This window comes from Mustela nigripes, chromosome 1 (assembly GCF_022355385.1).
Source record: "Mustela nigripes isolate SB6536 chromosome 1, MUSNIG.SB6536, whole genome shotgun sequence".
NCBI classification, from domain to species: domain Eukaryota; kingdom Metazoa; phylum Chordata; class Mammalia; order Carnivora; family Mustelidae; genus Mustela; species Mustela nigripes.
In genome coordinates, this window is record NC_081557.1 from 269,971,208 (window position 1) to 269,986,658 (window position 15,451).

Here is a 15,451-nt window from a genome sequence, read left to right on the forward strand (position 1 = left end):
CACAGTCTCAGCACAGGGGACACACTGACCTCAATGAATACCGACTGCCACTGACAAACACAGAGCAAGAGTCTCTAACAGAAGCCTTCATTATTGTTCAGGTTCCCAGTATCCTGGCTACTGTCAATTCCCTATGTCAGCGGAGCACTCTTGTGCTTCATGTGGATGACTATGCTCCAGACTGCCTTCTGCTAACCCAAACCCAGTCTCTTCTGTTGCCTAAGCATACAGCCGATTAGATTTCCTAGCCTCCCTAGTTAAGGTGAGGCCATGCGACTCAGCTGTATTTTAGCTAGTGAAGTGAATGGACGCCTATTTCCAGGTCTGGCCCATAAAAGCCTCCCATGTGTGCTTTTCCATGTCTTTTCCCTCCAGCGGGCTAGAAGGGAGATAACCTTTGGAGGGACTAGTAACATCGTTCAGTTTATTGTAATTTCAAGCCTATTATAATTATTAGTAAAATTAAAATAAACCGGTCACATGACTTTATAATGTATTCCAGGGAATCAAGTCAACACAATTACTTGATACTCACTAGCATCTATTACACTTTTTAAAATACAAATAAACCATTCTTCAGCAGTCAGAAATTTACATTAGTCTCTTTACTCTGTGAACTGTATTTAATTTCATAAATAAACCCTAAAAATTTTATTCTAGTATAACATTTTTATGCTTGGGATTCTTTTATAATCCTCTGAAACTAAAAGATAGTATATAAATTGAAAATTTAGGGGCCCCTGGGTGGCTCAGTCATTAAGCCTCTACTTTCAGCTCAGGTCATGATCCCAGGGTCTTGGGATTGAGCCCCACACCAGGGCTCATTATTTATTATTTCCAAAAAATAAATAAATAAGTAAATAATAAAAACATTATTTCCCATTACCCTAACGTAAAGCTCTAAGTATTACGTAACTTTGTCTGGACTGAGTTAATTACTATATAGACTTCATCAAAGCAATATAAAATATTACAAATTGTCATTATTACAAATAAAAGAAGATTTTATGGGAATGCACCTCTTAATTAGACAGATGATGGTACTCATGTTTAAAGATTATTTCCCATATTCACAGCTAAGTATTACATATTGCAAGTGAAAGTTCAGTACCAATTCTATTCTTACTTTTCTTATAAATACTAAAAACATTTGCACAAGTAAACAGAAGAATATTTATTGTAATAATATACATTAATATTCTGAACAACTCCTGAGTTTTATACCCAAACTTACATTGTATTCTACCACTAAAAATTATTTCTTTTTTTTTTTTTAATTTTTTTTTTTTTTTAAAAGATTTTATTCATTTATTTGACAGAGAGAGATCACAAGCAGGCAGAGAGGCAGGCAGAGAGAGAGGAGGAAGCAGGCTCCCGGCTGAGCAGAGAGCCCGATGTGGGACTCGATCCCAGGACCCTGAGATCATGACCTGAGCCGAAGGCAGCGGCCCAACCCACTGAGCCACCCAGGCACCCTAAAAATTATTTCTAATGATCTGAAAACTCACTTAGGTCCTCCTTTAATTTAATGGAGAGAAAAAAACCTGGAACCTATCTGAACTACAAGCAAAAAGTTTTAATAATCTGCAGTCATTTGTTTCTCAATTTCTAGGACATGTCAAAAATGTCCAATGATAGGTGCCCTGTTTATCCAGATACATTCAAAAATAATTAGGAAAAACTTTTTCCCCCCCTAAAGATTTTATTTATTTATTTGACAGAGAGAGATCACAAGTAGACAAAGAGGCAGGCAGAGAGAGGGCGGGAAGCAGGCTCCCTGCTGAGCAGAGAGGCTGATTCCGGGCTTGATCCCAGGACCCTGAGATCATGACCTGAGCCGAAGGCAGCGGCTTAACCCACTGAGCCACCCCGGTGCCGCAGGAAAAACTTTTTTTAGCTTCCTACAGTGATAACAATGTTTTTATCGTAACAGAGATTTGGGTTACATAGATATATGCATTTTATCTAAACTCATCTAATGGTACCTTTTTTTTTTTTTTAAAGATTTTATTTATTTATTTGTCAGAGAGAGAGAGGGAGAGAGAGCGAGCACAGGCAGACAGAACGGGAGGCAGAGGCAGAGGAGAAGCAGGCTCCCTGCCGAGCAAGGAGCCCGATGTGAGACTCGATCCCAGGACGCTGGGATCATGACCTGAGCCGAAGGCAGCCGCTTAACCAACTGAGCCACCCAGGCGTCCCTAATGGTACCTTTAAAATCTGCATATTTCAACATACATAAATTTCACCTCAAATGAAAAGCCTCTAAACAAATAGTAAATTCTAGTCAGTGGTATGCTTAATGAAGTATTTGGGGCAAAGTATACTGGATATGTACAACTTACTCTGAAATGAATTTTTAAAACAAGATGATTAATGGATACAGGGACAGAAAGATAAATGACAAAGCAACTATAGGAAACTGTTGAATCCAGAATTTAATTATAAAAGCTTCATAGAATTCTTCCAAGCTAGAAGAGCTATAGGAAGAATTCAAGAAGTTATACTGGTCACAGAAATCAGAGAAGAAACTTTACTTTTTTTGTTTTAAGATTTTCTTAAACCATCCATGCACAGCCGGTGCTCTGAAAGCCCTCACACGGCAGTCTGCATTCTGAATGGCTAAGTGATGGCTCAGTTACTTTCCACAGGATGGGCAAACAGGACAGATTTACTTACCAAATAAAAGCCAAAAATGAGTAAAGCACTTCCCCGGGTTGAAGAGCAAAACTTTCAAGATGTATATGTAAGGTGTACTCAAAGATATCAAGGGTAATTTGCATAAACTCTCAAAAGAAGAGTAAGATATTTTGAAGATGCATTCACGTTCATCATAGAGACGTTAAGGGGAAAAAAGACAATCATTATCATTACATAAAGTATGATGAGGCCTTGGATTTTAGGAATATTTACTTAAGACTAAATTGGTGGGAAAGAAAGGGTTTCAAAGTTTCTAACCTCTTGTTTCTTTGATCCAATTTTCTTTTTATTTTTTTTAAAGATTTTATTTATTTATTTGCGAGAGAAGAGTGTGTGAGAGAGCACAGGTATGGGGAGCAGCAGAGGGAGAGGGAGCAGCAGAGGGAGAGGGAGCAGCAGGCTCCCAGAGGAGCAGGGAGCCTGATGCAGGGCTCAATTCCAGGACTCCCGGATCATGACCTGAGCAAAGAGCAGATGCTTAACTGGCGGGACCACCCAGGTGCCCCTCTTTGACTCAAGTCTCCAGAACACAAGGTCTGGAAACCTTTACCTTTCTTGAGTTCATTTATCCAAAAGTTCACTGTCCTGAAATCTCTCTGATCATATTTGAAATGAATCAATAGCCCGGCTTCACTGTGTTCTAAGTCACCTGCTTTTAAAAGAATATAGTTTCCCTACCCTAGATGTTTAAGTTTTAAATTCAATTTTTTTTTTTTTTTAAGATTTTTTATTTATTTATTTGACAGAGAGAGATGACAAGCAGGCAGAGAGGCAGGCAGAGAGAGGGGAGGAAGCAGGCTCCCTGCTGAGCAGAGAGCCCGATGCGGGGCTCGATCCCAGGACCCTGGGATCATGACCTGAGCCGAAGGCAGCGGCTTAACTCACTGAGCCACCCAGGCGCCCCTAAATTCAATTTTTTTAAATGGTCCAGACAGCCACTCCAGCAATGAAAGGAAGACTAAGATGACCATCAGATAAGAACTATAAAATAATTACGGTTAATATATTAGTCGACTCAGCAGGAAAGTAAGACAGCACGCAGTGAACCACAGGGAAGCAGCAGCAGAAAGATAGAAACTGGAAGAAAGAGTCAAATGGAAATGCTAGAAATTTTAAAAATCCAGCTATCAGTGATGAAGAAGTCCTTCAGTGGACCCAGGTAGTCAACTCCACACAAATGAGGAAGGAATCAAATCATTTGAAGACACGTTAACAGAAATACCCAAACCAAAAGAAAAAGAAAATGAAATGGGAGAGGAAAAACAGAAGACAGTATCTAAAATGATGGAATTAAACCAGTCTAACATTTTTGAAAATAGAGTTCTAGAAGGAGAAGAGAGAAAGAGCAAGGTAGAAGAAATATTTGAAGAGATAAGTCAAAAGTTCAAAAAAAAAGACAATAAATTATATACCCAAGACAGCTTAAAATCAAGATAAATATATATTTTAAAAAGATAACAATAACACAGCACAGAGCTGGATAAATTAACAGTCAAAACACAGAAATCCAGGGACGCCTGGGTGGCTCAGTTGGTTGGACAACTGCCTTCGGCTCAGGTCATGATCCCGGGACGAGTCCCACATCAGGCTCCCAGCTCCATGGGGAGTCTGCTTTGCTCTCTGACCTTCTCCTCGCTCATGCTCTCTCTCACTGTCTCTCTCTTAAATAAATAAATAAAATCGTAAAAAACAAACAAACAAACAAACAAACACAGAAATCCAAATATAAAGAAGAAATCTTGAAAGCAGTCAGGGGAAGAAAAGATACATTACATATATAAAAGAAGGAAAGACAAAAATTACAGCATTATTTCTCACCAAAAATTATGCGAACTAGAAGTCAATGGGGTGACTTTTTCAAAGCTCTGGGGAAAACGGACAACCCAGGATTTTTTTACCCAATGAAAATACCTTTCAAAAGTAATGCTGAAAAGTAAGACTTTTTCATGCAATACAAAAGCTGACAGAATCTCACTAGTAGAATTTTCCCGAAAAGAAAGTTTAATTTTAAAGAAAGGGCTTTTTTAAAAGATTTTATTTATTCATGTGAGAGAGAGAGAGAATGCAAGTGGGGGAGGAGCAGAGGGAGAGGGACAAGCAGACTCCCACTGCGTGCAGAGCCCGAGGTGAGGCGTGACGGCAAGACCCAGGCCGAAGCCAAGAGCTGGACACTCAATGCACTGAGCATTCCAGGCATCCCTCCCCTAAGGAAAGTTCTTTAGGGAGAGTTTTATACCAAACTAAGATTGGGGTCTACAGAAAGAAAGGAAGTAAATAAGATACAGCTAAAATGAAAGTAAAGGACTGACTTTTCTTATTTTTAATTATTTTAAAAGGTAATTTTATGTAAAGCAAAAACAAAAAATATACTATGGAGTTCATAACATGTAAAAGTAAAATGTTTAAAAATGACAGCATAAAGGATAGGAAAAAAGAACTGGAAATACTCAATTGTAAGGTTCTTACACAACATGAAGTGACATAAATATAAAGGTAGACTAAATTAAGTAAAAAAATGTATTATTTGGGGCGCCTGGGTGGCTCAGTGGGTTAAGCCACTGCCTTCGGCTCAGGTCATGATCTCAGGGTCCTGGGATCGAGTCCTGCATCGGGCTCTCTGCTCAGCAGGGAGCCTGCTTCCCTCTCTCTCTCTCTGCCTGCCTATCCATCTACTTGTGATTTCTCTCTGTCAAATAAATAAATAAAATCTTTAAAAAAAAAAAAATGTATTATTTGACTCTAGAACAACCAATAAGTTTTTAAAAGTTTAAACTATAAAAAGCCAATAGTGGAGACATAACAGAATCACAAAAACTATTCAATTCACCCAAAAGAAGGCAGAAAAAGTTAAAAAAAAAAAAAAAGGAAGAGATGAGATAAAGAAAAAATAACTAGTAAGATGCAAGATTTAAATCCAATCATATGAACCACTATATTAAATATAAATGGTTTGGAAATACTTTTTACATTGTATATTATCTAATCATCTTATAATTCTAGTAGTTCAAGAGCAGACTCTTGAGTTTTACATGTGTGTGATAATATAACACGTAATTTGTGACTCTCCCCTTCTTCTGAAACTCTGTGCCATTTGTTTCCTCTTCTTGCAACACCGCACTAAATGCCAGCTGTCAGTGGAACTGAATAAGTGTGGTAAGTGGATATGCTTGTTCAACACTACACCATAACAGGAAGTTAGATGCATTTTCTCCCCTTTCTAATTATGAAATTATCCTTTTATTTTTATTATTTGAAGTATTTTTAACCAAACTGGAGGCTGGCTACCATCAGGATTTTTCTACATGTATTAAGATGTACTGTATATATTCGTAAATTTATTCTTCTTCCTATTAATGTTGTGAATTCGATGGATAGGTTTCTGCATGTTAAATCACACTGCATAACTCAAAATATGCCATGAAAACAAAAAACAGTACTTAAAGGTAAGAATAAGATTATAGGACAAAAGACATTAAATGTCAGAAAGTAGAGAACAGCACTGCTAAAATCTAAAGCAAGAAGAAAGTAAACCAAGTAGAATCATATTTTCATTGGCTTAGTGCTTATTTACATACCTAATAAATACTTTAGAGAACTGAGTATTACTTTAGAAAATAAACAGAATGGAAAAAATGCATCCTACAATAATGAGATAACTATAGTATCAAGTAAATTGAGAAAACATTGGACATGCCTGACTTCCAAAATAAGCCTGATAACATCAGTTTCAAAGATGGAGAAGAAAGGGAGAATGGTCTGCAGAATGTGATGAGAAGAAGCATGAGAAAGACACGTGGTCCCACCCACTCAACTGCCGGCTCAGTGGCCTAAGGACTAAAGGAGGAAAAAAAATGGCCATCATTTAAGAGATCTGCTGGAAAAGCAAGTATCTTAGGGGAGAGTTGGTTATCTGTTAAAACAAGAAAGTAAAAGAAACCCTCAGTAAAGAGGTTGAAGATTAAGGTATTATTTTGATTATGAACTCCGGGGAGGGCACAGTGGAGGGGGTTCAAGAGGATCGGATAGGTCAGAACAGGGATAGAAGACAATGACAGCCTTAAGGAGATTAGATGTGAGAGAGAAACGGTGATATAGGAATCTGGGCATCAGGATGGTACCCTATATAAACAGGAAGAAAGAATGAGAGAATTCCTGCTTATTCAAGGCGGATGGTCAGAGTGGGAGTGTCGGCAGGCCGGAAAAGGTGGGTACTTGGCGTTCCTTTTGACCACTTTTGATCAATGGACCAAATCCTTACTTTTCAGCCTTTTTCTTAACCGACTTTCCTGACATTTGAGATTGTAGCCCAATATAATTCTTGAAGTCATCTCCCCTTCCATTTTTTTTAGTTTCTCTTACAACATCTCTTAATATTCCTTCCTTTCCACTGATTCCTCCTCTTTGACTATGCTTAATATTTCTGTGGTTTGGTCCTGCTTTCTTTTCTCGACACACAACCTCATGCCCCCTGGTTGATTTCATCTATATGCATAGTTTTAGTCACTGCGTATATTCAGCTTCCTAATGGACATCTTCCTTTAGATAATCAGTGGGTACTTCAATGACCAACATCTCAAGAATTAAATAGTATCTTTTTGCTCAAATCAGCTATTCTATATTCCCTCTCTAGTATAAAACGATTACGTGATTTTTTTTTCTACTATCTCAAATTTAGCTGAAGTGAGGCGTCCAACGCTGAGAACTACAAATGATAAAGCCCCTCTAAAAAGGAAGACATGACATCCAAGGAAGACTTACTGAAGGAGAGCATCCCTATCATCCACTTCCTGCCTATTGAAAATGAAACAAAACAGATTAGAATTAGAAATTAATTCATAAACAGAAAATGTTACGGCTTTATACCTCAGTAAGAACAAAGGCAGAGGCTCTCCAAGAAAATCCCTGGGACAGATTGGGTGATAACTATAAGAAAGGAAAATGCACATCTTAATTTTTGGCTGGCAACAGACTCTGATAAAGAAGCTGTGCATTCGTGTGTGTGTGTGTGTTAAACTCTTAAGTCTATCTTGGTCTACCCACACCAGAAATGAATAGTGATAGAGTTCTTGGGAGAACCTGACACATACCCCCAGTTTAGGACACAGGTGAACACAGAAACTGGTCCCAGCCTGGAGAACTGTGATAGCAAGAAGTTGGATGGAGCTATCAAAATGGCAGAGCAAGAACATGGAGGACAGCAGTTAGTCAAGGGGCACTTCTATCACTGGGTGCCACAGGCTTCCTATTAGCCAAACTGATGCTGCAGAAGGGCCACAGCATCCTGAGGGGCCAAAGACATATGCCTCTGCTGTAAGGGTGTTCTGAAGTAAAAGGCTGTAGGATAGATTACAGGAGGCAAGAGACAGTCGGGAGAAAACCACCCAAGACAGCCTGGGTATGCACCACACTCTTGACAGAGAACTGGGCAATGTGGACTTCCCCACAGGGTCTCCAAAACTTTCCTAAATGCACCTCTATAAAAGTCCATACTTGGGACACCTGCCACACTGGCCGCTAGACTACAAGAGTTCCAGCACATAAACCTTTGTCCTTTCTCTTCTAATCATCCTTCCAATCAGTAGCCAAAAGCAGAAAGGGGGGAGGGTAGAAGAAGGGAAGAAACAGATTACACTCCTCTTCTCTACCACGTGGTCCCTGAGCCATGATTAGGCCTGAGTTGAGAGAGAAGCTTTCAACTAGATTTAAGGTTTTGACTAGACTTTTCATATCTGTGAATTTAGTCACCAAAATAAGGCTTGTTCTTATACTGAAAAACAGCCTCTTGTCAAGAGGTAGGGAAGGAAGATCCAAGACCTCATGGCTAAAGTCAAGGATGAGAAAAAAACAAAGCTGGTTCCTATCTGCATGCTATCAAGGATAGGCCATGGACCAGTCATACTGGTTGGTGATGCCCCCACCTACTCTTTTGTTCAAGTCAGGAATCTAGGAATCATCCTAGGACCCTGACATCTAGCCTATGTCTTAAAAGTTCTTTTAATACATCTCTTCTTCTCAAGCCCCTTAGCTACCAGTCTAGCTCAAACATAATGTACTATAATAATCTAATTTCGTCATTTCCCACCCTGGCCTACACTTTAGAGTTATAAAATATTAAAATACCTAAACCCCACCCAGCCTTAGAGACTCTCGTTTAAATGGAGTCAGGGTAGGACCCAGCCATGAGTGTTTTCAAGGGGTTCCAGGGGACTTCAAAAGTTCACCCAAGGTTGGGAATCACTAACCTAACTAGTCTCTCAGAATACTGCCATAAGAATCCTCTTTTTCAAAATGCAAATCTCATATTATGCTAGAGTTGTGGTTTCCAATTTAGGGTACCCATTAAAATCACTTAGCTTTTAAAAATCCTGATACCAGGCCAAACTCCGAATCAATTAAAAGCATCTCTGGGGGTAGGAACCAGGCATTCCCCAGGTGATCCCAATATGCAGATAAGGACACCGCAGTGCTAGAATCAATGGAAAGCCACAGAAAGTCTTCAAGAACAATACAGTGCAAACTCTCCTAAAGATAACAAAACCTTCCATTTAACCTCAGCACCCTCAGCTCTCACACTACCAAAGCAATGTAGTTCCCTCAAGGACCACATACTTTTCCACTTCTGTGTAAAGTATTACTTCAATCCAGAAAGCCTCCTCTGCTTACCCACAGCTAAGACCCAAAACGCCTTTAAGGTTAAGAGCTTTCCAAGAACAGCCTTTGTATAAACCTTCCCTGATACACGGCAGAGCTCATCAACCCACTTGTAACCGTCATGATTCTGTAGGGCAATATTTAACGTTTAGGTCTAACTTCCTTGTTGAAATGAAAAACTTGTCTTATTCGTGCTTTTATCCCCAGTGCCTATCACTATGCATAGCACATAGTAAGCACTCAAATATCTGTTGAATTCACCTCATTTAAGTAAATTACTATTTTCTATTATTATGCAGATAAAATCTCATTTTAATGAACTATAAGAGACATACTTATACATTATATTCAAATCTCATTAAGACAGAAACCAACAGCTATACTTTTTAAAAAATGTAAAACAAATGTTTAACATTTGTTCTATTAATGAATAATAAGTTAAGGAAAAAGGTAATATAAAGGGTAATAAGTTTCCAGAATCACAAAGGCAGCATTTTACGGAATAATGATGCTTCGCTTTCCACCTGAATATGTCCTTTAAAACATACCTTTGCAAAATGTTATGCTGGTATAATCAATCTGTATGTTTTAGGAAAGTGAGCGAAGACTCCTTACTTGACATAAGAGTAAAATGATAGCTACCTTAAGATGAAAACAAATTATGGAAAGCTTCTGAATGCTCTGAATGCTCTACACTTAAGTCTAAAGACTCTGAGAATTTGGTTACCAGCATTCGATGGCAATTTCTAGTACTCTAAGTACTCTGTTTCCCAGCAAGAGCTCAGATCTCCATGAAAACAGAGTATTTTATCAAAATAATATGATAAAGTTACATTAAATGTTTTAAATTCATATAGTCACTACATATGTGACTTCCCAAAGACAATAATTCTGCACAAATATTAACCGAAGAACTAAACACATCATGTACCTCATTCAAGAGAGCTTTGTTGTACACACATTCATATGGGCCATGGAAATTGTCTTCGCATGCCGCGTGATTACTAGGTTACTATGTGTTTAGAGTAAGTTTTGTTTTTTTTCTGCCATATAACCTTGATTACTAAATTAATCTAGTATTTGATGAACCCGTATTGCTTGTTCGGGAATATATTAAAACTGAAGTATCTAAAGTGACTAGTAAGAACACAAAAGCATTAACCACAACACTTGGCATTTGTGGCTAATTTTTTTTTTTTACCTTATTTGGCGATTTCAAAGGTGAGATGGCTATTTTATTTGGTGTCTGTGTTGTAGAATTTAAAGTTGATCCAATAACACCACTTTCAGATATTGTTATGGTCTTTGATGGAGTCCCGGGAGTAGACTGTGAAAGAACCCTACCTGCAAATGAGAGGCAGCACATCAGTTCGACTTTTTTCAATAATAATATAAAAATGTATGTGTTGATGATCTACACCCATAAGGACTGTAGTACATATGTTCACTGTTTCATTGTATTCAGGCATGAACTTAAACTACTCAAGTGAGTCCTGAGTGAACTAAGTTGAAACCAGTCAGAAGGAACAAAACAATGCTTCTTAGTAACACTTAGTATCCTAATAGCACTTAAGGGAAAGCCCATGAAAACACATGTCTGCTCACATTCTCATCAATCCTACTAAATTCCATCTATCAGAATTAGAAAATAGGCTCAGGACAACTACACAACAGGCCCTGTAAGTCAGGCCCTGAATCAGTCTCAAAACTTCATCTCTGTGCTATACTGCAGGTGTCTTACTCTGAACTTAAACCATTCAGGACACAATTTAAAGCCACCTCAATGAAAGTTATCCGACCAGCTTGAACACTGGTTTAAAACTACCTGATTTCAGACTGACGAAAGGAAAAAAAAAAACTTCCAACAGGAATTCAGGAATACTGTGTTCCCTTCTGAACAACACCCATCAGGAAAAACACGGGAAAACTGTAGGGTGTCTGGATGGCTTAAGAAATTGGGAATCATATCACCATGAGTTGAAACATTGGGAATTTTTAACCTAGGCAAGAGAGGAGTACAAAGACATGACACACCTTCAAATTCTTAAAAGAGAGGCATGTGTGACCGGTTCACCAAGTACTCTGGTTCTCTCCCATTCTGGGCACGTGAGAGAACTGCCCTTCTGACCTGCCCCACGCCCTGGGATTAGTCTGGGCCAGAGCATTTACTGCCTATGCAAGACCTTTCAAAGCTCTCTTTCACTCTGCCACATCTGAAATGACAGTCCCTCTGTCAGCCTGAGTCCTTGAGAGATCATGATAAGAAGAGGCCCCTTTCTAATCCACAGTGGACATGTAGATAATCTTATCAAGTACAAACAAAAAGTACAATTTTTTTTAAACTTCTGAGACTCAGATTGTTGATTAGGGCAGGAAAGCCAAGATGACCCTGACTGACGCAGGCTGTCAAGCGGAAGGATCAGAGCCGCTCTGTAACACATCAGATGCACCCCACGCACAGAAACAGAAGTTTCAGCTCAGCACTAGGAAAGAACTTCTAACAAAAACTTCCAACTGAAATTCTCACAAGTGAGTTTTCAGTCACTGAAGGTGTTCCAAGCAGATGCTGTATAATCAAATCCACTGGCTAAAGAGGGAACTCAAGCACCCAAGAAAGAGAAAAGGTAGATAACTATATTACCTCTAAAATCCCCTCTTAGATGCTATGATTTAATTCATAGATATATCCAGAGATGAAAGAGAGGGAGAGGGGAAAGCAAGAGAAAAGAAAAAAAAGAAAGGCCTTTCTCTTTAGACAAAAATCAAGAACTAGCACTTAAGAGCTGCTGGATTATTTTTTCTGGTAACAGTGCCACAGTACACAGTTTCTTTTTAAAATCAGGTTTATCTGGGGCGCCTGGGTGGCTCAGTGGGTTAAGCCGCTGCCTTCGGCTCAGGTCATGATCTCAGGGTCCTGGGATCGAGTCCTGCATCCGGCTCTCTGCTCAGCGGGGAGCCTGCTTCCCTCTCTCTCTCTCTGCCTCTCTGTCTACTTGTGATCTCTGTCTGTCAAATAAATAAATAAAATCTTAAAAAAAAAATCAGGTTTATCTGAACTTTAAGAATCTTAAAAATATTTTAACTATTATTTTTTCAATTTCTTTGTAGTACATGGTTACATTTAATTTCATTGATAATCTCATTAATGAATTTCAGTTGAGATTTTTTTTTAACCTGAATTACATCGTAACTAAGTAAGTCAATTCCACATAAACTAAATGAAATTTACATCAAATATTTTTAGGCCATCCTAAAGTGTTGAACCTGTCTGAAGTAAAACATTTGCCTGTTCTAGTTTCTAAAACTAATACCTGTGGGATAAACGTGAAGGCCCAAGAACCACTACATTTTTAAGAAAAAAAATTATCAATAAAGACAAAGTTCCATAAAATGCTCATTTATGGTTATTACTATAATTTCTTATTTATTTGGCATTACACAGATTCAGAAAAAAGTTTATGAACAAGTTAACACAGAAAATTCTCAATTCCTGAAAACAACTGATCCAGGTAAAGGCCACTTAAAAATGAATTCATTTAAAACGGGGACAAAGGGACACCTGGGTGGCTCAGTTGGTTGGGCAGCTGCCTTCGGCTCAGGTCATGGTCCCAGCGTCCTGGGATCGAGTCCCACATCGGGCTCCTTGCTCAGCAGGGAGCCTGCTTCTCCCTCTGCCTCTGCCTGCCATTCTGTCTGCCTGTGCTCGCTCTCTCTCTCTGATAAATAAATAAAATCTTTAAAAAATAAAAATAAAAATAAAACGGGGACAAAAACTTTAAATAACAAAGAAAACTAAAAGTAAAACTTTCACTTTTGGGGGGAGCTTATACTTAACAAAAATCCAATCTATAATTAAAACTACACTAACTCTTAGAACGAACTGGTAAGTGTGGGGGAAAGAGGATTTTTCTGAAAATGTACATGTCAGCAAAATGACAGATTCTGTCTGATGGGCATAATATGATCATATTGAAGGTCATCTCTGCAAATATATTTCAGGGTTTCATCAATTTTTCCAAGAACCCTCTATACCTCTTTAAAATTCAAGTTATTCTTTTTTAGGGGCTGGCTTATTTTTCATCCAGGTAGCATCTCTCCTGATTATCTACTCTCCAAATCCCCATTTATCCTTAGCTCGCAGACAGTTTCAAGCAAGGATACAAGTTACACAATTTCCCCTTGAAGTCAATTTCCAAGGTATTTACACTCTATTGTTGGTTGTTCTCCAAGAATCAAGAGACTTACTCCAAAAGACTGAGATTGGGGGGGCAGGCAGAAAGCTTGCTTATCTGAGTGAGGACTAATTCTGTAAGAGATTAATTTATCAGTGAATATTCTCACATTGATGAAGCTTGCTCCACTGCAGCAACCCTGTACTTCGGGAGTTCCAAGAACGAGGACCTCCGTATCTCATTTAACCCTCTCCAAAGCCTTCTGAAGTGTTGGGTATCAACATCTCATAGAAATAAGATGAATCGGGGGTGCCTGGGTGGCTCAGTGGGTTAGAGCCTCTGCCTTTGGCTCAGGTCACGGTCTCAGGGTCCTGGAATTGAGCCCCATATCAGGCTCCCTGCTCAGCGGAGAGCCTGCTTCCCCCTCTCTCTGCCTGCCTCTCGGCCTACTTGTGATCTCTCTCTCTGTCAAATAAATAAATAAAATCTTAAAAAAAAAAAGAAAAGAAAAGAAAGAAGATGAATCGATATTTACCCAAGATCACAGACAAAATCAATAGAAGGGCCATGACTAAAACCCAAGTTTCCCAGTAGCTCTTCCCACACACCACACCACTTCCACAACACACACATTCATTTAAAAATACACATTCAACGAACCACATCTATGTGCCAGAAACTGTGCCAAGTCCAGAAGGATAACAAGATCAAAGAGCTACCAGTGATGTGGTACATATATACAATGGAGTATTATTCACCTAAAAAAGGAATTCTTACATGCTACAACATAGATAAACTATGAGGACATTATGCTGAGTGAAATAAGCCAATTACAAAAGAACATACACTGTACAATTCCAATTTTATATGAGATACGCAGAGCAATCAAATTGACAGAGACAATGGGGCACCTGGGTGGCTCAGTGGATTAAGCCTCTGCCTTCGGCTCAGGTCATGATCTCAGAGTCCTGGGATCAAGCCCCTCATCGGGCTCTCTACTCAGCAGGGAGCCTGCTTCCTCCTCTCTCTCTTCTGCCTGCCTCTTTGCCTACTTGTGATCTCTGTCTGTCAAGTAAATAAATAAAATCGTTAAAAAAACAAAAAGTTCAAATTGACAGAGACAAAAAGTCTCTGTTAGGAGTTGGGGTGTGAGGAAGGAAAGGGGAATCAGTGTGCAACAGGGACGGGTTCTCTTTCGCAAGATGAGAAAAGTTCTGGAGATGGATGGTGGTGACTGTGTTACAACAGCATGAACATATTTAATGCCACTGAACAGTCCACTTGAAAATGATTAAAATGATATATATATTATACACAATTTATGTACATATATCTTGTCATAATTTTTAAAATATAAATAATTTTTCTTAATTAGATGATAGAACAAAGCAAAAAAATTATCACTACAAAAAATTATAAATACAGTAGGGGAGACAGACAAGAAAACCAAGAATTATAATACAGTGACTAATGTAAATATTAAAAACCAGTATGAAATTTATTTATTTTTTATGTTAATAAGGGATGAAAATACTTTATTTCCACCAGTATGAAATGTAAAGAAGTCTGGTTAAGAATTTTTTTTTTAATTATTTATTTATCCACCCCGGATAACACTGCGGATAGTCCTCAAAAAGTTGAAAATAGAGTTGCGCTACCATCCAGCAATCACACTACTGGGTATTTACCCTAAAGATACAAATGTATTTTTATTGCTTATTTTTCATCCAGGTAGCATCTCTCCTGATTATCTACTCTCCAAATCCCCATTTATCCTTAGCTCGGCAGTCAGTTTCAAGCAAGGATACAAGTTACACAATTTCCCCTTGAAGTCAATTTCCAAGGTATTTACACTCTATTGTTGGTTGTCCTCCAAGAATCAAGAGACTTGGGGCGCCTGGGTGGCTCAGTGGATTAAGCCTCTGCCTTTG

General features: G+C 38.6%; 1 protein-coding gene across 12 annotated transcripts in view; it reads right to left on the reverse strand.

Annotated features, from left to right (window-relative positions):
* Positions 1 to 15,451, reverse strand: part of LIN54 (lin-54 DREAM MuvB core complex component) — a 69,297-nt gene that overhangs the window by 30,569 nt on the left and 23,277 nt on the right. For 9 of the 12 annotated variants that reach the window (XM_059386258.1, XM_059386208.1, XM_059386268.1 and 6 more), the window contains exon 4: positions 10,550 to 10,692. The exons of the other annotated variants lie outside the window; for them this stretch is intronic. In XM_059386258.1, the coding sequence (XP_059242241.1) occupies positions 10,550 to 10,692 (143 nt within the window). The remainder of the gene's footprint in view (positions 1 to 10,549; positions 10,693 to 15,451) is intronic. 12 annotated transcript variants of the gene reach the window in all.